Source organism: Dasypus novemcinctus, chromosome 18 (genome assembly GCF_030445035.2).
Source record: "Dasypus novemcinctus isolate mDasNov1 chromosome 18, mDasNov1.1.hap2, whole genome shotgun sequence".
Lineage (NCBI taxonomy): Eukaryota > Metazoa > Chordata > Mammalia > Cingulata > Dasypodidae > Dasypus > Dasypus novemcinctus.
Window position 1 is genome coordinate 50,571,019 of NC_080690.1, and position 22,695 is coordinate 50,593,713.

Consider the following 22,695-nt stretch of genomic DNA (forward strand, 5'->3'; position numbering starts at 1 on the left):
CTACTTGTAGCCATGATGGAACATTAGGCTCCCACATCAGCACTAAGCAAGTCATCATCACTAGGCAATGGACATGGATTCTTTTAACCCCCTTGTTAAGACTTGTTTCACATTTGAGATCTCTCTCTGGGTTTTCTGGTATGACACAAGTGAATGTTGGAAAGTTACTGTATTGTTTTCTAAATGAAAACTCACCTGACAGACTATGCCAGAAAGTGTCATTCTTTGGCCCCATACTGTGGCTTTCTCAGTACGTATGGGTTTAATGAAAATGTGCTTAATTTGCTAACCAGAAGACTTATTTATAATCACTCTTCACAGTGCATCTGGTTGCAAAGTCTTTTGTAGCTTTATGGAAGGCATTTGACCTTACCTCAGTGTCTCAATTATTATTCAAATTTTTTTCAAAATTAAAATCCCTAGGAAAGACTTTTTTCCTCCAGAGATAATGTAAGGCCATCATTAACTATTATTAATAATAACTCAGTGCCATAAATTCTAGATAAGGAGTAATAGGTGGTATTGAACATGTATCATTTTATATCATTTACGTTAGGATATCATAATAGAAATGGGACATAGGTCACCTGATAGGAGGAGAAAGTTTTGCTTTTATATTTGGGGTGTGTTTATTCTTGAGTTTAATGACATACTATGCAAATTCATGTGATCTGGGCAAGCATAAAATAATAATCTCTGGGTTCTAGAGTTAGACTCTTCATTCACTGAAAAATATTTATTGAGAAAACATTATGTTCCAGGAACTGTGCTAGGGACTTGACTATAGTAATAAGCAAAAAGGATCCTCATGTCCATCCTGGAACCTGTAGACAAAGAATAAACAAGTGAACTCTCAAATATCTAATTTGGTTAAATTTATAAAAGAAGTTAATGATTGATTCTGGTTTTTAGAGGAGAATTTCATATCCAAATGAGTAGATGAGTCTTACAGCTAAAGACTCACTTTGATAGACTGATTTCTTTTTGAGCCAGAATTTTTGGCAGGGTCTACTAAATAAAGGTTTAGCTTCTTGGTGCCTTAAGAATTGTGTTTCGTTTTTTTTTTTTTTTATGTTCTTAAAATAGAATTGGTTGAATTTATCCTTGGGTCTTCCTGCCATTAGGCAACATCCTGTGAGAATATGCTCCATGTAAAATCAGAGAGATCTCAGTGTATTATCTTCCGAAGTTACTCACACTTCTCTGTGTGGCTGGGTCTGCAGGGCCTGAATGGTTACATTGTCATATCTCTCCCTCCATCTAATTATTTCCCGTTTTTTCTCATCTGTCTTATTTTCAGACTTTCTAATCTCATGACTCTCCTTTTAACCTTCTTTAAGTACTATACATCCTCTTTTATCTTCATGGGATTTGCAGATCATGTGGATTAAAATGTTCTATTCCAATTTGCTTCTAAGACTTTCTCCTCATTGTCATAGACAGTTTGCCTTAAGCTTAGTAAGCATAGCCTTTTTTTTTTTTTTTACGATTTATTTATTTCTCTCTCCTTCCCTTTCCCTCCCCCAGTTGTCTGCTCTCTGTCCATTCGCTGTGCTCCTCTGTGACCGCTTCTATCCTTATCAGCAGCACGGGAATCTGTGTTTCTTTTTATTGCGTAATCTTGTTTTGTCAGCTCTCCGTGTGTGCGGCGCCATCCTTGGGCAGGCTGCACTTTCTTTCGCCCTGGGCAGCTCTCCTTACGGGGTACACTCCATGCATGTGGGGCTTCCCTCTGCGGAGGACACCTCTGCGTGGCACAGCACTCCTTGCGCGCATCAGCACTGTGCATGGGCCAGCTCCACATGGGTCAAGGAGGCCCAGGGTTTGAACTGCAGACCTCCCATGTGGTAGGCGGACACCCTATCCATTGGGCCAAGTCCGCTTCCCAGCATAGCCTCCTTGGTGTCTGATTTAATTCCAAAGTATCCCAGTAGTTTTTCTAGCTTATTTCATATCTACTTCACTCAGTTTTGTTGCCTGGCACACTAATGGTCAGAATTTGGGCTTATTTTCTTTCTTTCTTTTTTTTTTTTTTATTTATTTCTCTCCCCTTCCCGCCCCCCCCCCCCCCCCCCCGTTGTCTTCTTTCTGTATGTTCTTCTGTGTCCACATGCATTGTCAGGTGGCACCAGGAAACTGGGTCACTTTTTTAATTGCGTCATCTTGCTGCATCAGCTCTCTCTGTGTGTGGCACCATTCCTGGGCAGGCTATGCTTTTTTCATGTGGGGTGGGACTCCTGTACGTGGGGGCACCCCTGTGTGGCACAGCACTTCTTGCACGCATCAGTGCTGAGCGTGAGCCAGCTCACTACATGGCTTAGGAGGCCCTGGGTTTGAACTCTGCACCCTCCATATGGTAGGCGGAAGCTCTATCAGTTGAGCCAAATCTGCTTCCCCACAATTTATTCTTGATAGACATTTGGGTTATTGCCAAATGTTATGAATAGTGCCATTTTGAGTAGTCTTTACTTGTTTTTTGGGTCCATTTCTGCTAGGTGAATATCTAGGAGTGGAATTTCTGGGTATTTGGGCATGTATATGTTCAGCATTGGTATATATTGTCAAAATCTTTACAAAATGGTTGTACCCTTAAACAGTAGGTATACTAATTCATATCCTTGCCTCATTTTACACTCAGTCTTTTAATTTTAATAATTTTAGTAGGTGTGTAGTAGAATGTTATCATGGTTTTTTGTTTCCGTGATGATAATGAGGTTGAGCATCTTTTCATATGTTTATGGACTGTTGCCTGTTTCTTCATTGGGTTGTCTGCCTTTTTTCACTGATTTGTAGGAATTCTTTATGTATTCTGGATACAAGTTCTTTGTTATGTGTATTACAGATATATTTTCCTAAACTATGATTTATCTGTAAGCTGTCTCTTAGTGGTATCTTTGATAAACAAAAGCTCCTAGTTTTGTTTTTTCCTCCCCTCCCTCTTCTGTGGTTAAGATCCTCCAGTGCTGGGGATAAGGGAAAGATGTTAGGGTAAGAGGGCTCACTATGTTTGTTGTAGTTTCTGTCTGGCAGGTCTGTGTGTTCAAGTCCAGGTACCCAGTCCTTAGTTTTAATTAACATAGATTTATTCATCTTTTTGTGTGTGTGGTTAAAGCTTTTATGTTTTTATACCCTGAATCTGGTTTTGAATTTTTAAAATAGTCTGGTGAGTAAGGTAGATGATAAAATGGTGGGAAATGTGTGCTTGTAAAATAATGAGCCTGGTTTTCAGGGATGGCAACATCAACAAGGTCAAAAATAGTGTGTGCTTGTGTAATAATGAGCCTGATTTACTAATATGGCATGTAACCTAAAAGAAAAATCTCAAAAAAATTCCAGAAAGGTTTAAGCAATGGTTGCATTTTGGGGATCACTAGATTGCCTTTCAGGGTATTCAGTCACTCTATAAAATCTGGTCTTTATATAAATACATATACCAGAAATGATGACATCTAACATTTTGTATTCTTAATCCTCATTACACTCCAGTACTTAGGAATGTTACTATGTCCATTTTATAGACATGGAAACAGGCTAGACAGACGTTTACCCAGGTCACACAAGTAACAGAGTCAGGGCTTAAACCCTTGCTCCTGATGACTTTGCCATCCTGCCAGTCTCTGATGTGCCAGAGACTCTTAAGTAGGTGTGCTGCTGCCACATGTCAAACCATTCCCAGCATACATGTATAAAACAGCAACCACTTTATTATGCTTGGGGATCCTGTGGGTCAAGAATTTAGAAAAGGCACAGTAGGTTTGGCTCATCTCTGTTCTTGAGGTCTGGGACCTCAGCAGGGGTGACTTGAAGGAGGCGGGAGGTCTGTCACACAGCTGATGGTTGCAGGCATCTGAGGGCTCCCTCACCACAGTCCAGTGCTTGACCTTGACTGTTAACTTGGGCGCTCACCTGAAACACAGCCACATGATTTCTCCCTGTGGATTTTCCAGGTAGACTGTTTGAGGCTTCCTCATGGTGTGGCAGTTGGGTTCCAAATGTGAGCCTTCCTAGCAGTAGTAGACAAAAGCTGTATAGCCTTTTCTAACCTACCCTTAGAAGTTATACACCATCACTTCACCATAGTCATAGATTTCTTAGGGTCTCTTTTCAACTGTAGATATATTGAGTCTTTAGTCAATTGTATTGACTTGGGGGGAAATCCAAGTCTTAAAAGGCTTGAAATTGTTTTCAGGAAAAGTTTAACAGATATTTAATTTGGAGGCAAAAGAAATGCATTTTGTTTTAAGGGGATGGGCTAAAGTAGTTTGTTCTTTGGTGGGATAAAGACTTCTCAGATTCATCACAGAATCTGAAATGGCCACTTTTCCTGGCCTTAGTTAGTTATTCTATTATCTTAGGTAAAATAAATTTAAAGCATAGGAAAGGAATTGAATATAGTAAACAAACCAAACCCTGTTGTAAAATTTCTATTGAAATATTTGCATGTAGGTTCCCATAATACTCAGATTACCCCAAATCTTGTCAGATATCCAACTCTACTTTCTTCTACCTAGGTGTTCAAGGCATTTGTTCCTTATTGTATCAGCCATGGAAATTAACTGAGTAAGGTCCCATGCCAGGGAAATAGGGGTTTTAACCATCATCCTTATCTCCCTGGGGTTCTGGGACTGAAGTTACTGAACTATTTGCAATGGGACAAAAACTACAGAAAAACTTGCCTCCAATTCAGTCCCCAATTTTTTAGCCAGGTACCAAGAAGCCTTTGGTTTCTACATTGGCTCTCTTTTGGTCACCCAAATGACTTTCTTACATCAGGGAAATCATTTTTTATACAGACGTGGGTTATCAGCTGACATAGAAATTTTCTTTATTCTGCCATTCCGGAAGCTTTTTTCCCCAATGGACTTATTTACAGGCTATACCAAGGGGCCAGCAATGGAGTCGTTAGGATGTTCACTTGTTTCCTTATGTCACATGTATGACTTTGCCTTGACAGACTTGAATAATTGAAGTGCTAGTTGGCTCTATCACCAGAAGCCTCAGGCATTTCCACTAATGGAGCAAAGCAAAATTGTGTTGGGGGATGTCATGGTGAATGTGCCTGTGCTGAGGTGAATTTGTTGGTCTTTTAACAGGTTTGGGGTTTGCTTTGCTTTGGATTTGGGGTTTTTTGACTTTTGGGGTTTTTTTGTTATTTTGTTTTTTGGGGTTGTTTGTTGTTGTTGTTTTTGTTTGTTTTTTCCCATTAGAAGGGACAGGGTAGGAAGGACCAGTTTTATCAAGAAAGGAAATGTGGGTGTTGCTCATCCATTGGTGAGGTGGTTAGAAATGACTGTTTCAAAACACACTTTCTATCATCTCTTCCTTCTCTAGGTACTATGATGTGGCTTTTTTGGTCTGGTTGAAATGGGTCAGCTGTTCATTTTGTAACTCAAAACATGTAGACTTGGAATTTACATTCTCATGAAAGAAGAAAGACAAGTAAAAACGATAATTTCAGAAAATAAGTGCAGTGAAGTAAATAAAACAGGATGATGATATGTAGTGACTGACTCTAGTTTTTTTAAACAGAATTTGGTTTGCTCCATGGAATTGTATAAGGGAAGTAGAGGGTTTGGGCTACCTTTTCTGACTTTGAAGTTAGAATTCTCCTGTAGTACCCATTCTCTTCTGATCAGCTGAAAGTCACTTTAGTTAGTGCTTAAACTTATCATTTTGTTTTTACCCTTAGACTTTTTTCTTTCATACTTAGATCTTTTCATGAATATTGTACGTGCCCCTTCAGAAGAACCTTTGTTCCAGGCTAAAGAAGGCATTCATGGACTTTGGGTTTAGTTGTTCAGCACACTGCTCTACTTTCTCTCTCCCTTCCTCTCTCTAAACAGGATTTTAAGGACTTCTTTTTATTAAAGACAAGGTAGTTATTAACCAAAGTTGCAAAATGCACAGAGTAAGTCTTTGTCCAATAGGATGGAAGGGTGAAATTTGAAAACATTAGAGCAGGAAAGTAAAAGGCTTCATCTGTGGGGCATGTTTATATAGGAAAGCTAATGAAAGTGATAGACTTTATGTTAGCTCACAGATAAGTCTGACTATTAGAAAAGATAATTTATGATAGTTAATAATATTTCACTATAAATTTTAGCTATTCTCAAACTCTTTAAAGTATACAGTCCTCTACAAGCTATCCTAAAATTAATTTGAGGGAGTTGACGTAGCTCAATAGTTGAGCATTGGCTTCCCAAGATATGAGGTCCCAGGTTCAATCCCTAGCCCCCAGTACGTCAAAAAAATATATATGTGTCTGTGTGTGTATATATATATTATAATAATAATTTGAGTGATTACTTTTAAAATATGTGATTCACTACTTACATAAATATCTTACTTTTAATTTAAATGTACTTATTTCATAATACTTGATTTCTCCCTTAAGCAGTAAATGCTAACAACTCAAAAGTCTTAAACTTTCTGCGTCCCCCAGTTCAGGAATGTGCTTACCCTAGAAGAAGGCAAATAAGGTGGGGCACTCAGTGCGTTTCAGAGTTATATCAGTCATGTTCTGGATCTTAGAGTCCTCATATTTTTAAATTAATCTTTAAATGGTTTATACATTAATTTACAGTCTTCTAAGTACAAGATATTGCCTAATTTCTTTTTCAAGATTCTAAAAAAGATGGACTTTATGCTAAAGATTAGTCAGCGATGCATTCAGATTGATGTTCAAGATGTTTATTACACCATTGCTTAATGTCAGAAAGATGGAAAGCATTCTAGCGCTGTAATAATAATAGAATAGTTAAATTAGGATACTTTTATATAATGGGACTTTAAACCCATTAAAAATAAGTAATTTTAAACTTGAAAAATACTACAAAACTTTTTCAAAGAACAGAATAAAAATCTATATTATGACTCTACTTTTTCTTCATATGTACATAAAAAAAGACTGGGAAGTTATGCAAGTAGTTTTTTAGAATTTGCCTTTGTACTTGTCTCTATATTCCGTTTTTGTACAAGGAATATAGATTATGTAAGCAGACAGTTTTAAAATAACGACTGCATTTGACAGTCAGTTCAGTGGACAAAAATTGGCTTAGTCATTTAAACTAAATATTTATGGGCTCCTATTTCAAATAACATAGCAGACTAGACAACCTGAACAATTCTCCTCATGAAAATAACTAAAATGCTGTGTAAATATCTGAAACAACTTTTAAATGTGTAGAAGGCCTGATGGGTAAATTGAGGAACTGCAGAGTAAAAATCAGAGTAAAAGCAGGAAGACTATGAAGTAAATGAGCTATACCTGTCAACATGGATGAATCTCGGGCATTGAGCTAAAGATGAGCAAATCACAGAAGAATACATAAAATTTATTCTATTTTTGCATTCAGAAATATTCAAATTAACAACAGTTGTTTAGGGATACATAGAAGTAAAACTAAGAGAAAGCAAGCAAATGATAAAGAATTCAGAAAAGTGATGCCTCTTTTGGGAATAGAGGAAGGACTATGAGCTCTTTTTCTTTTCTATTTTTAATTTTTTATTTTGAAATACTTTCAAACTTACAGGACAGTTACAAAAATAATAAAAACCCCAAATAGAGAACTCCAACATACCCCTACCCAGATCCATCAATTTAAACATTTTGCCACATTTGCCCTATCATTCTATCCCTCTGTCTGTCTTTTTATCAATCCATTTTCTGAGTGTAGGTTGTGTACATCATGTTCCTTGAACTCTTGATTAGGGTTTGTGTGTGGCCAGTGATAGACTATGGTGTGGTTTTAGTTTTATTGTGTATCCTATAAAGTCTTAAAGAGAATAGGCTAACCATCTTTATAATGTTTAGATAATGAAAACTTTCATTTTACCACATTTTGAAGAAGTAAAACATTGTAGATATAGCTTAAACCTCAGTACAGCTTAAGCCTTTCTTCTTCACTTCCTCAGCCCTTCCTTTCCAGAGAAAACCACTTTCCTATCCTGATGTTGCTGTGCAGCATTTCCAGGAATTTTTTTACAATTTTACTACATACATACGTATGTATGTGTATATGTGTTTATAAGTGTAAATATACATCTCTATACATATGTAATGTACATATATATATATGCACAACATACATACTGTTATTTTTGGTGTTACAACCATTTATTTACATGGTATACCAAACAAATCTTTTTGTTACTTGCTTTTTACTGATCATTATTGAGATTGGTGTATAATGGTATGTATAAATTACTTTTTTCATTTTCACCACTCAAGAGCAGGGGTTCTTAACCAGGGGTCCCATATGCTCATGGGTCTGTGAGCTTGAACTGAAAATAATCAATTTAATATCTTTAATTTCTCTGACCTCTAAGTGAAATCTAGCATTTCTTCACTTATGAACATACGCAATAAATAAATTACCATAGTATTCATTTCATCTGACTGGCAAAAGAGTCCGTGGAACAAAAAAGGTTAATAACCCCTATTCTCGAGTGTTTCATTATTTGAAACTAAAGCAGTTTATTTCTGTATCCTTTGTAAAAACATTTACATTATCTGTATTCATTTTTCGCTATTCATGGCTAAGGTGAACATTCTTGTATCTGTGTGCTTGTGAACACATACAGTTATGTCTTTAGGGTAGAAATCTAGAACAGGGGGAAGTGGCTATGGCTCAATCGATTGGGCTCCCATCTACCATTTGGGAGGCCCTAGGTTCACATCCTAGGGCCTCCTTCTGAAGGCAAGCTGGCCTGCACTCGCGGAAAGCTGACAGCCTGCGCCCGCAGGGAGCTGACGGCCCATGCCCACGGAGAGCTGGCACAGGAAGATGATGCAACAAAGGGAGACAAGCAGACACAGAAGAATCCGCAGCAAATGGACACAGAGAGCGAGCAAGCTGCAGGGGCGGGAGGGGGGATAAATAAATTTTTTAAATAAATAAATCTTTAAAAAAAAAAGAAATCTAGAACTGGAATTGCAGGGTCTTGGGTGTGTGCTTTCAGTATTAATACATATAACCAAATTACTCATTAGAGTGCTTATACATGCCCACCAGCAATTTGAACATTTCCATTTCTCCACATCCTTGGAACAGTGGCGTTAACAGTCTTGTTCACCTTTGCCAATCTTATGGGAGTGATGCATTTCCCTGATTATTAATGAGATTAAACATATTTTCATATGCTTAAATTTCCCTGAATTCCTTTAAGAACTGCCTATTCATTGCCTTTAAGTGGGCTGGTATTTCTTGAGGTGAAAGACATAATACTGCCATGACATGATAAAGTTAAATCGGAGGTGGGTTTAGATTAAGAGTTTATTCCTTGCCGTATTTAGTTGTTTTATTTACTCTTATTCCATTCGATTTTCTTTGTGTGCTATTATTGCTGGTAATGTATGTGTGTTTGTTTCTTTGTTTTGAGATACCAGGGGCTAGGTATTGAACCCAAGACCTCTTATGTGAGAAGCCTGCACTTAACCACTGAGCCACTTTGGTTCTCCTCAGTTGGTGTTTTTATTATTTATTTAAGGCACTGGAACCAAACCCCGGGTCCTCCCAAGTGGGAAGCAGGCGCTCAACTACTTGGGCTATATCCACTTCCAATAATGTTATTGTGGTAGGAGAGAGTTCAGACGAGTTGCCTGATTGGTTAAGTGTGTTTTTAAAGACAAAAATATCTTTTAAAAAGTACTTTTGCAGTTTCTTTAAAAAGTAAGCACAATATTGCCGTATGATCCAGCAATTACACTCCTAGGTATTTACTCAAAAGAGCTGAAAACGTATGTGCACACAAAAGCCTGCAGCAGGTGTTTATGGCAACTTTATTCATATTTGCCAAAAACTAGAAACAACCAAGATATCCTTTAATAAGTAAATGGATAAACAAACTATGGCATAGCCATATAATAGGATACTATTCAGAGATAGAAAGAAATGAAGCTATCAAGCCTGGAAAAGACATGGAGGACCCTTAAGTGCACATTGCTAAGTGAAAGAAGCCAGTCTGAAAAGGCGTGTACCATATGATTCCAACAAATAGGATATTCTGGAAACGGTAGAACTATAGAAACAGTAAGAACATCAGGAGTTGCCTGGGGAAGAAGGGAGCACAGAGCATTTTTAGGGCAGTGAAACTATTCTGTATGATACTGAAATGGCGAATACCTGACATTATGCATCTGTCAAAACTCATAGATCTGTAGGACACAAAGAGGGAACCATAATGTAAACTATGGACTTCACTTAATAATGTATCAATATTGGTTCATCAATTGTAATAAATGTACCACACTAATGCAAGATGATAATAGGTGAAACTATGGAGAAATGAGGTAGGGGAGAGTATATAGGATCTCTGAGGTTTTCTATGAAACTAAAACTACTCTAAATAATAGTCTAAATTTTTAAAAAGCACTGCATTGTGGAGTTCAGATTTCACCAAGTGTACCCATTGATATGCAACAATTGTTTTGAATAGAAATTTTTAAGATTATTTCTGTTATGAAATTTAAGTTTATGAAAGTTCTTTCAGGACTTCTGTTTTCTGAATCTGTAAATTAGTACACAGTTCATGTTGAAATTTATTTAATTTCCTTTTGCTTTCTTTATGTGGTAGAGAGCATTGGTTTTGTATGTTTTTGTTAAATATTTAGAGGAAAGATTTTTTATGTTACTATATTAGAAATTTTTCCAAATATTATAGCCAAAGTAGTCTGGGATGATTGTCTTGATACTTATAAATTCTTTATAATGTAAAATACTGTATTTCATTGATTCCTAGGATGTTTTAACCTCTCTGAAATCAGTAGGCATCTTACAATCAATGACATCTTAGATTTTGTGAAATGTGGATAAGTCTAAAAAGGCTTTAAGAGAAGGAATTTAATCATTGTTGCAGAATCATTATAATCTCTCAAATGATATTCTGGGATCATTCTCATTTTCCTCCCACTTGTCTTTCAGGTGCTCTTTGTGTGGGTATGTATGCAGCCATCCTCCTTCTTTGAAATCTCATATGTGGAAGCATGCAAGTGACCAAAATTATAACTATGAACAAGTAAACAAGGCTATTAATGATGCAATTTCACAAAGTGGCAGGTATTTGATCCTAACCCCGCCCCCCCCTTTGTTTTATATGTCAGTTAAAGCTAAGATTAAATATACTAGTCCTACATTATAGCCAACTCAAGGTATGTTTTGTTTTGTTTTACTTTTAAAGAGTTCTGGGGAAATCCTCTGGAAAGACTCTATTAAAGAGCAATGAAGAGAGAGCGGATCCTATTGCTGGAAGTTCAGAAAATTTGGTGTCATCCTCTGAGCTAATTTCCCAGGCTCCCAGTGAAGTCGTAGGTCCCAACGAGAATGAGAAACTGAGCCCAACAAGTAATACCTCATATAATTTAGAAAAAAACTCCAGCCTGGTCCCTCCTGGCATGGAGTATTGTGTTTTACTCTTCTGTTGTTGTATTTGTGGTTTTGAATCAACCAGCAAAGAAAATCTCTTGGATCATATGAAAGAGCACGAGGGTGAAATTGTAAACATCATCCTAAGTAAAGACCATAATACAACTCTTAACACAAATTAGATGGAATAATTGCTTGAAGAGGGAAAAGGTAGAAGAAGATTCCTTTAAGCAGCAGTTTCGCCTTTGCGCCAATGTCAAATAACTTTCTAGACAAAGGATAAATAGTGTGATTTTTGAGGAAATGACACAAGAAACTTTGGAACCCAATTTGTAATGTAACAAAAGTTATTCCAAATAGATAATCAGTAAAGATATTTAAATATTTTGGGCAAGGGAAGGTGGGTTGAGGAAGAAGCAAAGATATAATCCTGTCCTAACCCTCTGCCATGCCTTCTTATTGTTGAGTGTATTTATTATTAAAAGCTTATTATAGTGTATATGTGCAAGCAAAGGAGTTAAGAAAAGACTTTTCAGGAACTTTTCTAAAACAAACTTGTAAAAGTGTCACAGTCTTAAGCAGAGCCTTAGTTTTCTTCATTTCTAACTCTGACATGCCAACTCTAGAATGACTGGCCTCTTGTGAGAAATGGAACACAGTTCTCTGAGTCAACAAGGAAACAAATTCTTAGAAGGCTTCGAAATGATCTACCTAAATCTCACCCTAAATTGATAGGAATTAATCATATACTCAATCTAGGATATGTTCCTTTACTCCCTAAAAAAAAGAAAAAGACCTCTTAAGTCCAAATCTAGATTGTAAATAGGCATTTTAAAAGTAAATTATTTTTGTCTTATGTGAATTTCTTATGGACATTGCAGGAAATAGTTGAATTCCCAGTTTCATAGCAGTTATACCTTACTGAGCGCAGTGCACTTCTCCAAGGTTCTTTTCAGAGTGTTTTTCAGAGCACTGCATGCTTTCTCAATATATATAGACCTTCTAATTGTCTTTTCTAAACCAGAGTGAGCTTGAAAAAGTCTGTTAAAGCAACAAAGTGCAAAATTTTACATTTGGTCATCAGACCTGGAAAATAGTTTGAACTCTAAAATAAAAATCACTTGAGTGAAATTCAGTAGCCCCTTAAAGTAAGTAATGTTATGGAGACTTTGCTTCCAGATTTAACCAACTTAGGTATATTTAATATAAAGAGGTATAACCAGGCATGTCTAAAATATAGAAAAATTCAAGTTGTTTTTGAAAATTTTAGTGGCAGAGCTACAGCATTTGGGAAGTCTGCAGGATTTCTCCTATCTAGGAAATGCCATTTTGTGAGAGAGAGAGAGGACATACAGATACGGAAAACCAACTAAAAGTGCTTTTGCATTAAAAACTGCCATCAAATAGATGTCATCTCCTCATTAATTACACATTTTGTATTAAATGTATTTTAAAGAGTGAAGAAAAACCTAGGGTGTTTAGTTTTGGTTTTGTAGTTCTCATTACTTATGCATTGCTTTGCTGCTGTAAGTTCTGCCTACAAGGCCAAAGGCTGGTGCATCATTCAGTGCACCATTCTCGTGGTGCTATTTCTGAGCTTGATTTTTGACAGCTTCTAGAGTTGAGGCTGTGACACTGATAAATTTAGAAAAGAGTTTTTTTTAATGGGCTACTCTGTAGACAAATTGTAGAAAAGAATCTGTTCCCAAAGTCCAGGTATGATTTGAATGAATTAAAATTTTTAAGATAGCATTAGCTATTTAATTACTTAATTAACCAGGCATCCTGAAACATAGTCTGACTTTTTTGTTTTTAATCTCATTTTGATGATGATATTTAAACAAACAAATGATTGTAACTTTGCAGCTCATTAATTTAGGTAGCTTTATTTATGAAAACTAATCCATTTCTATGTGGCTTTTAAAAAGATAAAATGAATTTATGTATCCTAAATTATATTCCCCATATTCACTGTGTGCGGATTTATATTCTTTTTCTTCTGTTTTTCAGAATTGAAGCATTTATATTTAATTTCAAATAAAATAAATTGTTTCATTATTATCACTTATATTGTTGCCACTCATATTATAGTCAGTTTTCTCACTGCTGGTAACTGTGACTCAGTGTTTCTCTGTAAAAATCTATTCTGAAAATTAATAACCATAGAAGAATTTTGTTTTATAAAATTTTCCTTGTCTTTAATTTTATGTAATCATTTAGAAAATACTGATAACCAAAAAACATCCCAAACATTTTCGTGTGAATTTTTAAATTTTTTGATGTGAACTTTTAAATTACCTTTCTTCATTTCCAAACCACTTCTACTGATTGATACTTAAATTTTCCTATCTGGAATCATGGATTTAAAATTTCCCTAGCTCACAGAGAAAAGTTTACTCCAGAAGTTCAAAGCCTTTAAACTTTTACCTGATTCTGGCCTAGAAATGTCCTCAAAAGCGCCCTCCTGGCCTGTAGGAGGAACAGTATACCAAGGGTGTTCAACACCTTTCCATTATTGATTTGTGGCAAGCCTTAAGTTAACTGTCTCTACCAAGAACAATTGAATATTTCTAAAAGTAATAATGAAGACTAAATATGCAATTCTGTTTGTGGAGTAGATTAATACTAAAATGACCAAGTAGGAGTCCCCTTTACCGGAATAACGTTTTGTTTAGTGGTACTGGGCATTTTGTCATATAAAGCTCATAGGTTTGTTTTCTGTTCTGAACCCTTAGAATTCTGAGATTTGACAGTGAAAATTATTTTTGAAAGAAACTTCATAAAGCAAAGGTGGGGAGAGGGGAGGGAAGACGATGTATTTTGATCATTATAAATAATACTTTCCATGGCCTTATCATTTTTCCCTTTCTCTGATAATCTGGAATAGGATTGGTGTCCCTTGTTCCAACAGTACCATACCTATATTCCATTTAATTATCTGCAGCCTTTAAATTCTGTGGCCAGCCAGTGCAATGTGGTAACAGTGACTGAAGCCTTTGTTCTAGGTCATTAACCCCATTCCAGGTAGTTGTCCTGGTGGCTTCTGTTACTCTCTTCTGTCTTTTCTCACAAAGCAAATGGTGGGCACCCATGTTTACATTGTATCTCCCCGCAGTGTGTTTGCCTTGGCAAAGACAAGCAGGCTTCTCTGTTGAAACTGTTGTATTTTTAGTTTTCACAGACACTTATTTAATTTTTTTTTTTACTGTACAGCAAGGTGCTCTAAGTAATGTTCTATAAAATATATTTAATAGATATTTGAGTTTGATATTCATGGACATGAATACTTGTATTTTTTTAAGAAATAAGTATTGTGTAACACTATGGCTTTGCTTCTATAGCCAAAGTATAAAAACTTCCGGAAAACTGACATGTAAAGACTACAGTTAATTCTGATACTGTATCTTATTATAATAGGATGATTTGCATTTTGTAAAATTATCCTGCACATTGAGCTGCATGCCTTAAAGCCTAAAACTCTAGGATTGTGTTCATGATAGAACAGTGTATCTGTTCAGAACAAACAGTGAAGCAAGGTCTATAGCGCTTCTTTAACTACCTTTGGAAATACTGTACAATGTTAGAATAATTTATTTTGCTTTACAGGAGTTTGTCATGTATTGACTTTAATATTGTATTTTGGTAATAAATTTTTTGTTAAAAACATTTGCCTCTAAGTTTTATTAACAAAAGGTTATGTCCATTCTTATCTTGGAAATGTTGGTATGATTACTTAGAGAGTTGTGTTCAAACAAAAACTTCCCAAGTTAAAAAAATTCCCAAGTTTTTCTAAACAATTAAAATTTACCAACACTTAAAATTACCTTCAGTAACTTGTTAAACTATTGCTGGCTATGTTTTTTATACAGTCTGTCTGACTACCATTAAACTGTGTTACACAGAATAATTGAAAAAAGCACTGATTTTTTAAATTTAACCTGATTTTGAAAGATTGTTCTAACTAGACTCATTTCTTCAATTTATCTTCCAAATCATGCCTTTGCAGTATATGCTTTCAGTTTCAGTACAGTCAAAATACTAAAGACTAGCTGATGTTCTGTAGTGACCATTAACATTCTTTATCAAAGGTCACAGATTACATTGATGTGTGCACTTTGATTGTAGTCTCTATCAGCTATTTTTTGGCATTACATTTGTTGCGTTGGCAAGTGATGCTAACACCTTCCAGCAGCATCATTGGTCTAGTTATCAGTTCATGTTCTTGAATCCTGGGGCACCTCTGCTTAAAGTGACTGAGGGCCAGTTTTTCTTCCTAGTAGCTGTATTCTCTTGTCCCATGCTGCCCAGGGGCAAAATAACCATATCCTCTATCTTTCAAGAATCCAATCTCAACACTGTCACTAAACTCCAGATTAGAGGTAGAAATCTCATTGTGGAAGGTCTAGAAGATCACTCTCCAATATGGCAGCCACCAGCCACATGTAGCTATTGACCACTTGAAATCTGGCTAGTATGCTATTAGGATAAAATATACACAAGCTTCAAAGATTTAGTACCCAAAAAGTGGACCCTATCTATTTTTTTTTTTTTTACATTACATGTAGCAATGATATTTTGGATATATTGGGCTAAATAAAATACATTGCTAACATTAATTTCACCTGTTTTTACTTCTTTTAATGTAGCTACTACAAAATTTTAAATTATATATGTGGCTCACATTATATTTCTGTTGGACAGCACAGGTATAAAACAGACATTAGCAAACTACAGCATTCCCTTCAAATCTGGCCTGCCACCTGATTTTGTAAATAAAGCTTTATTGGAACAAAGCCACAACCATTTGTTTACATAGTGTATATGGCTATTTTCATGGTTCAGCAACAGCATTGAGTAGTTGTGCTAGAGACCATATGGCCCACCAAACTCAAATTGTTTACTCTCTCTTCCTTTACAAAAAATGTTTGCTGGCTGGGGAGTGGTTGTGGCTCAAGCCATTGAGCGCCTACTTCTCACATGGGAGGTCCAGGGTTTGGTTCCCTGTGCTTCCTAAAAAAAAAAATAGCGAATGAAAAACCCAACTCGGAAGCAAATGTAGCTCAGTGGTTGAGTGCCGGCTTTCCACATTGAGATGCTGGGTTCCTTTTTGGTCCTGGTACCAAAAAAAAAAGTTTGCTGACCTCTGGAGTAGAACAATGTGCTTTCAAGGCACCAGACGGGGGGGGGGGTGGGGGGGTGGGGGGGGGGTGGGGGGGGGGAAAGATTTAACAAAGCCTTATATAGTGGTGTTTTCTAACTAAATTATACTGTTTCTCCCTCTGCAGCCATTACTCATTATTTCTGATTTTAACCTCACTATTTCATCTTCCCTGATGTTTAAACAAAATGTGTTTAAGGGAACAACAAATAAAATTAAATAATAAATTAAGCGAATAATGCTGCTATGAAAAGTATCATCTTGTTTTCCTCCTGTCTAGCTTACAGCTCCAGTGGTAACCCCTCACTGCTCCACCCTTTCAGTGCTGTGGTCACTGAAGCGGTCATATCAGCTGCATATGTAACATGAGTAGAGGGTAACTGGTAACTCCTCAACTACAAGAGTCCTTGATGTACCTCCTTACAGTGAATAGCATTGTGTGAGCCTAAAGCCAAATTCCTGAGAAGTCTAGAGCTGTTGATTAAACGGCAGAGCTAAGAAAACAGTCACTCTCCTACATATATTTCCTCTAAACCAATCGACAGAGATATAAAATGAGAACATTTTTTGGCCCTGCAAAAACTAGAGAAGTTTGTTGTTTTTTTAATTGGTGCCATATGATGGGCTTTCTTAGGTAGTGTGATTTGATTTATATCTCAGAATCCAATTGAGTATAAGTGGCTTGAACCATTTCCAGAGTCCTATGTGTGCAGCAGAATCATTTGCATACTGTATTGGAGGGCTATAAATCTCATTTCTCTGGTAATACTGTAATAAACATACTGTGCCTAATTTTATCATTTGAACCATAAAGTATTTGTAAGATCATGACAGCTTTGTTTATTTTAATCTAATAGTTTTTCCAGTAGTGGGTCATCACTATTTAAATTGTTTGCCTTACAAAAGTAGATTAGAGTTGCTCTTTCTTTGTATTAAAAAGTTTAATTTTAGGCATCAAATATAAATTCTTACTACTGTATAACAGTTGTCAAATATTGGTATCTTTTTAAAGACTTGACATGTTAGATAGAGTTTATTTATACAAACAAGGAAATAATGAATATTTGGCTATGAGCTCAGACCCAACTATTTCATCTTTATGATTTCTCAGCTTTGTCCTTTATTAAAAGGAAAAATAAAAAGAATACTTAATTATCCATGTCATTGCTACTAGTACCATGATAGTTTTAATTTCATTAAAGTTAATACAGTATGTTATCTTGAATGTGTACACAATGGAAAATTGTGACCTGAAGGGACCCTCAACAAAATAAAACAAGTTTACTCATTTTTCAGGTCTTTTATTTTAGTACTTAATAGCTTTATTTAAAGGCTTATTGTCACTACAGTACACATCTCCAGATTTTTGTTTCTTCTACTTGTCATTTTATTAATTTTAGTACCCATATTTCAGAAATAGCGTGGCTGTGTTTTACTGAAATAGGCACATCAATCCACATCTTGCTCTTTTTGTTTATATCTGCAGTCCTATTTTTTAAATTCAGTATTTCCAACCACAAAAGGAAGGTGTTAGAAAATTCTATTTTAAGCGTATGAAAAAAGTACCGCAGGATGTGGCTCAGGTCTTAAAGCTACATTTATTTCTGATCCCCTCCAGCTAACATTCTATAAAAATTTAATTATGCTGAAATAAATAATTGCAAGAAACCAGTGGTTTCAAGGTGATCTTCATTTTCTAAGCCCTTTTCCATATCAAGCACATGAACACAGTTGGTGGGGTCATACTTGCCCATTGTGATGATATTGAAGTCCATGCAGAGAATCACCATATAGGTTTACAACTCCTTAAAACGCGTCTCTTCAGCATCTGTGCCCAGCTGGAACAACTATACTCTATCTGCAAATACTGATAAAGAGGCTCCTGCCTATAGTTGGCCAATTTTTAAAAGTTATTTTGTAATAGGGGGAAAAGTATGAGACTTTCTAATGGGAAAGCATGTCCCATCTGGAGCCAAGTGGAGGACCTACTGTGTGTACAGCCAACCAGAGCTGCACATGGGGCATATATAGCTGCCTCAACTTGTTTGAAATATAGTTTGGCTTTTCCTTTTTTTAATCTCTGGGGAGCTCAGTTATTTCCTCTCTTTTCTTATATGTAAAGGGTTGATGTATTCTTAGAGTTACATGGATTAATGAGTTTAGTCTAAAATACCTAATCAAGTTTCTGGCACAATTCTGGTTCCAGTCCTAGCTTAGCAAGCCATGTGACCTTTTTGAGTCTCAGTTTATCAGTAAAACATGGAACACCTTATAGGGTTGTTGTATATAAAGGACTTGCATATATAGGAACTCAAAACAGTGGTCGCTATTATAGTTTGAGGACAAACTTGGGGGGGCGGGATTAAACTGCCCTTATAAATCATGGTAGCAATGTTATTTATACTACATATATATATATATATATATATATATATATATATATTTTTTTTTTTTTTTTTTAAAGGCGGTACTTGGGATTGAACCCAGGCCCCTGTACATGGGAAGCAGGCACTCAACCACTTGAGCTATATTTGTTCTCTGGTACCAGTGCTATTTAGATAAGACCTTGGCAAGGAACCTAAGAACTACACTCGTTTTTTTGTTGGTGGTCTTTTTAGGCAGGACACTCAAAACAAAATATCCTATCCCTTAAAATATACACACACACGAAAAAGACAAACCTGGTTTACCAGCTCCTAGAGAATTGCATTCAATTCATGTTACATCTGAAAAGTTAACAGCCCAAGAGAAAATGTTAGAACATTACCATCTTAACATCATGTTAAGTTCATATAATCATTGATGTACAATTCTTTCACTCCTACAAACTGGCATGTTGGATAAGAAAAACCTAAGACTGGCACTTCCCCTGAATAAGCATATGAACTGGCTGGATTGGTAAAATTTAGGCCCACGGAGAAGGAACCTTACTTAGGAGTATATGAACTAAATCTAACCAGCATCTAACTGTGTGATAAGACAATAAATGAAGTTTGAAGCTGAGAGGGCAGAGTGAGTACCAACCATTGCACTACTGAGGAAAGGTGGACATTCTTGGAGAAGGTAAGAAATGGCCTGACCCAGACTGTACAAGGTTCACATGCAAAAGCCAATCTCCTCACCTCTCACAACGACATTTCAGTTGCAGGACTGGTGCAAAACGAGTCTAATTCTAAAGTGTGCCTGCAAGCCCTGCTGCCCTGCAGGCCTGGGGTGCAGCTTTCCTAGTGGACATGTAATCATGTAGGAAAATGGCAAAAGTGGCAAAGATAAAAAATCAGTACTTGTGTTAACCCTAATCCACCGATGTAACATACTCTTAAAAGAGCTTGGTAACTCCTATTTGCAGCTGTAAGTTAAACCTTACAGAAAAAAACAAAAAAGTATGCTACAAAGGGCATAATTTCTACTGAAAACTTTAAAACAATAGCAGTGAATGAGTACAAGTGCTGGAATCAAATTCTCCCTGCACTGTACCCGTGTCTTCTAGTAAATACCCTGAAGGATTGCTTTATAAATTCAAGAAGGCACCAAATCTTGCCTACACGGTAATTCACATTTACATAGCACCTTTCAGCTGATAGTCTCAAATACTTAACAAGCATCTACTAATTGAGCTTCTAAATACTCCTGAGAGAGCTCTTTTGGTAAAATTCATCCAATAAAATTCAGATTCCAGTTTTAGGAAGAGAAATATATATCCTTTCGAGAAGTAGGAAAAACAGCTTATAACTAAGGTATCTGTATTTAGGCTCATCAGCTAATCAGACATACATCTTTTATAATTGATTTGGGGTATTCACTTAGACTAATAAACTGAGTTCTTCAGGTTCTATTTCCCAGCCCTGAGCCATCCCTGCACACTAGCTCCTTCAGAAAATAATTCTTAAACTGCTTGTGCTTTACAGTTTGTGATCACCAAAAAAACTAATTATGTGTAGGAAGCGGCACACATACAGTTCTCTCAAAAGAAAATACTTACCACGGGTTGTGATAGACCCCCACAGGTTGTTCCCCAATATCCATTCTTTTTCCCATGGTAGTAGTATCTGCCCAGCAACAGAACTTTATTTCCCAACCTCACTCATAGCGAGGTGAGGCCATGTAACCAAATATGAGAATTCAGGCCAAGGGGATCTAAGTAGATGTGAAATTTCTGGGTTGTCCTCTTAAAATTCAGGGGAGTTCCATACCTTTGCCTTCTTTCTCTTTTCCGCTTATGGTGGTGATGAGCCCTCACTGACCCAGGAAAACAAGGGTGACACCCGGTGACAGCAGAGCAATAAGATGGAGGACCCTGAGTCGGTGACAGTGGGTGGAGCCATCTATCAGTCCTGGCCTGATAAACAGAACAAACTTCTTCTTTAACCACTGGTTTGTTTTTTTTTTTTTTGAGGTCTTGTTTCAGCAGTCCAACCTGTGTCCTAAATAGTACCAAATCCTCAGCCATAATTTTTATAGTCTGTCGCCCAACTTATGTGAAGGAAAAATCCACTAGAGGCAAAAGTATATGTCCAAGATTCTGCCAGGGGTCCAACACCAAAAACGTCTATCAGTGCAGAAAAAAAAACTTTTTTTTTCCTATTGCCATCCCTCTAAGAGCCTTTCTAGACATTTTTTTCCTAATCATCTCCCATGAAATTTTAATACCACCAATACATTGGGTATCAGTTTATGTACTATATATGTCTATCTGCTCTTTATACATAAAGAGTAAGATTTTTTTCAACCCCCAAGAACCAATTCTCTTCCTGCTGCAGGCAAAGCATGTAAATGAACTAGCTGGCAGTCTTAGCACAGAGAAAAAGATACTTCAAACTTCATTTTCTGATATCTTGACTGAGAATTCAAAAAGGTCATCAAGGGACTGTAATTAAAAATCTCTAAGAGTAGTTATCACCTTTGTCATGTGGGTAGGTCTCCACACAGCTGTTTGAATCCTTGCTGCTTTCAGGCCTGGAGCTAAAAACTTATGAATTCCATTTGTGCATAAGAAACCCTTTGAGTTAGCTTATCACTATCCCTGGGCGAATTCAGGAAAAGTTTGCGAGGAGCACTTGGTGTTAGTGGAAATCCAGCCCAGTACTAGATTAGCCATAATGTGAGGCATGATAAAATGTCTGAATTCAAGAGTGTTAGAAATGCATACATTTCTGGCTGAAAGTCTTATGTCTTCCTACAGAAAAATCAAAAACTCCCACGCCTGACAATACGCTTTAGCATCTGTTAGTAGGCAAAATCTGCTTCTAGGTTTTTTAGACACCTGTTGTGTATATGTGTTTTGCAGGGAATAACATTAGAGCAGTCCAAGGGAACAAATTGGAAGGACCAGCCATAGCTAGATGTTGGACTAGATCAGCCAACATCTAGGAATCATAACATTTGGCAAGTAGCTAATGTAATAAACAATCATCATCTGCTTCAGTTGAATATCTTGACTATTCATGTCCTCATTCAAAAATATGCAGGAGTTATTCTAACCATGGAAATGATAGGAAGGTGTACGTAGGAACAACAAGGAGGAATGGTAAGAATAGCAGATATTGAGGAGGAAAATGAAAGAAAATTCTTAACATTTAAATACTTTGTTGACTTTTATTTATCTTTTTTTCAGGCCTGGGTTCCATTTGTCTTTTTTTTTTTTTGTCTTTATTTTTTTAATATTACGTTAAAAAAATATGAGGTCCCCATATACCCCCCACCCCCCTCATCCCACTCCTCCCCCCATAAGCAACAATCTCGTCCATCATCATGAGACATTCATTGCATTTGGTGAATACTTGTTGACTTTATTTAATAGAGTTCTTGGATAATTGTGCTCCTAAGCTAATCTGCCTGTAAGTTTCACTATTCTAAACCACTGCAGATCTTAAGAAAGTACAAAGCTGATCAAAGGAAGAGGAAAAAATACTAATAATATTTTATAATGCCCTTTCGTAAGACCCCCCACACAGGGGAAAAGCCATATATTGACAAATATTTTAAAGGAAAGGAGTGTTTCAGTGTGATATCAATTCTTGTGCAACTCTGGAGTGATCTGTGAGAACTGAGTCTTAAGACTTGGCCTGGGTTCCCTAAGAACCCAGCATGTCAAACAGGCTAAAGAAGTATGCCATAGACCCACTCTGAGGTCTCTGACATGGATCATGCAAGAGGTGAGTAAAACAATAAATA

At 36.5% G+C, this 22,695-nt stretch overlaps 1 protein-coding gene across 3 annotated transcripts in view; it reads left to right on the forward strand.

The window, feature by feature from the left end:
• Positions 1-15,027, forward strand: part of ZNF507 (zinc finger protein 507) — a 30,333-nt gene extending 15,306 nt beyond the window's left edge. For all 3 annotated transcript variants that reach the window (XM_004475100.5, XM_012518244.4, XM_004475099.5), the window contains 2 exons: positions 10,923-11,057; positions 11,179-15,027. In XM_004475100.5, the coding sequence (XP_004475157.1) occupies positions 10,923-11,057; positions 11,179-11,545 (502 nt within the window). In that variant the 3' untranslated portion in view covers positions 11,546-15,027. The remainder of the gene's footprint in view (positions 1-10,922; positions 11,058-11,178) is intronic.
• The last annotated feature ends 7,668 nt before the right edge of the window (positions 15,028-22,695 follow it).